The 1,349-nt window shown below is 55.6% G+C and overlaps 1 protein-coding gene across 1 annotated transcript in view; it reads left to right on the top strand.

The window, feature by feature from the left end:
• The first annotated feature begins 268 nt into the window (after positions 1–268).
• The window catches only part of SSH2 (slingshot protein phosphatase 2), a 109,170-nt gene continuing 108,089 nt past the window's right edge, over positions 269–1,349 (top strand). The window contains exon 1 of the mRNA XM_007452452.1: positions 269–396. Coding sequence (XP_007452514.1) covers positions 269–396 — 128 coding nt within the window. The remainder of the gene's footprint in view (positions 397–1,349) is intronic.

Below are 1,349 nucleotides of genomic sequence, written 5' to 3'. Positions count from 1 at the left end.
GGTCTCAGGACCCTCCCCGCCGGCGCGCTCAGCCCCGCCCCGCCCCGCCCCGCCCCGGACGCGAGTTGGGGCGGGCTGCTGGAGGCGCCCGGACGCTGGGACTCCACAGCCGAGCCCCAGGGCTACGGCAGCTGCTTCCGCGCGACCACTTCTGCCGCCGGGAGTCCGCGCTGCCCGCGCCTCCAGTCCGGCGGAGCCCAAAGCGAGCGCCTCGTGCCGGAGGCGGGCGGGGGCCGGGATGCGGAGCTGTGCGCCTTGAGCCGGCCCCATGACCGTGAGCACATTGGCCCGCGAGAGGAAGGCGCCCCCCGCCTGCAACTGGAGCCTCAGTGGCCCCGACATGATCCCCTACTTCTCTGCCAACGCGGTCATCTCGCAGAACGCCATCAACCAGCTGTGAGTGCGCCGCGCGCCCTCCCACCCTCTGTGAACGCTCGGAAAGTTTGCTTTTCAGCAGCCGCTTTCCCCCGGCAGTTGGGAACAAGCAAGGGCGAAATCGCATCCTGCTTGCTTGCAGGTCTTGGGGCGTCTGGGGGCATAGTGAGGTGGAGAGGAAGGGTAATTCTTGGAGGTAGAAAGTGTCCTGGGGGTGGGGAGGCGGACATAAGAATCCTTTGGGAGAATTTCTGGTAAACTTTGAGAGAATCTGAAAGTGAGGTCGCCCCAGGGAAATTGTCTGTGATGACTGAATGATAGCCGTATGGCATTCGGGAGACTTGGGCTGAAGGGCGGTCAGTGGCTCTGAACCGCCGGCCGGAAAAGCTAGCACGCCCTTGCGGGTCCTGCTGGTGCTCAAGCTCCCGTGTTTGTTGTTCTGTCTTCTTGTTTCAAATAAGTTTGCTTGTGACCATAGGTTTCTGTTACAAGCCGTGCACACAAAGAAAGGCAGTTCATTCTTAACACCCGCTGGTTGTAGTCTGAAATTATTTCATAAAACTGGATTTTAGTAGTTTGGCTCTTTTTCTTTTTGTCTCCGCCTGTAGTAGTACGTGCTAACAACCCAAGCCTGTATGCACACCTTCAATCGCCAAAGTGCAAGATTCATTTGCATCTTTAAATCTTAACTGTTTTCAAAGTCTCTAGAGTTGTTCCTCCCTTCCATTGTGGTTTAGTTATTTCTGAGAACTGTGTGCTCAAGCTTGTGGTTAATCTCATCTCACAGGGCGAAGTAGAGGAACTCCCATCTATTCAAGTTGCGTCCTTAAACTAGTTGAGTGATTTAGGGTTACTTTAAGATAGCAGCAGTTTTGATCTTTGTAGTGTATTAGCACTCATTCGGAGTAGCTTCAAGGAGAGTCACCTACTGAGGTTTTCCCAGACTCCTGGCACTTGAGCAACTTCTCTTTCCC

Source organism: Lipotes vexillifer, unplaced genomic scaffold, assembly GCF_000442215.2.
Source record: "Lipotes vexillifer unplaced genomic scaffold, Lipotes_vexillifer_v1.1 scaffold216, whole genome shotgun sequence".
Classification (NCBI taxonomy): domain Eukaryota; kingdom Metazoa; phylum Chordata; class Mammalia; order Artiodactyla; family Lipotidae; genus Lipotes; species Lipotes vexillifer.
Note: the sequence above shows the minus strand (reverse complement) of the source record. Positions and strands in the feature narration are given on the sequence as shown.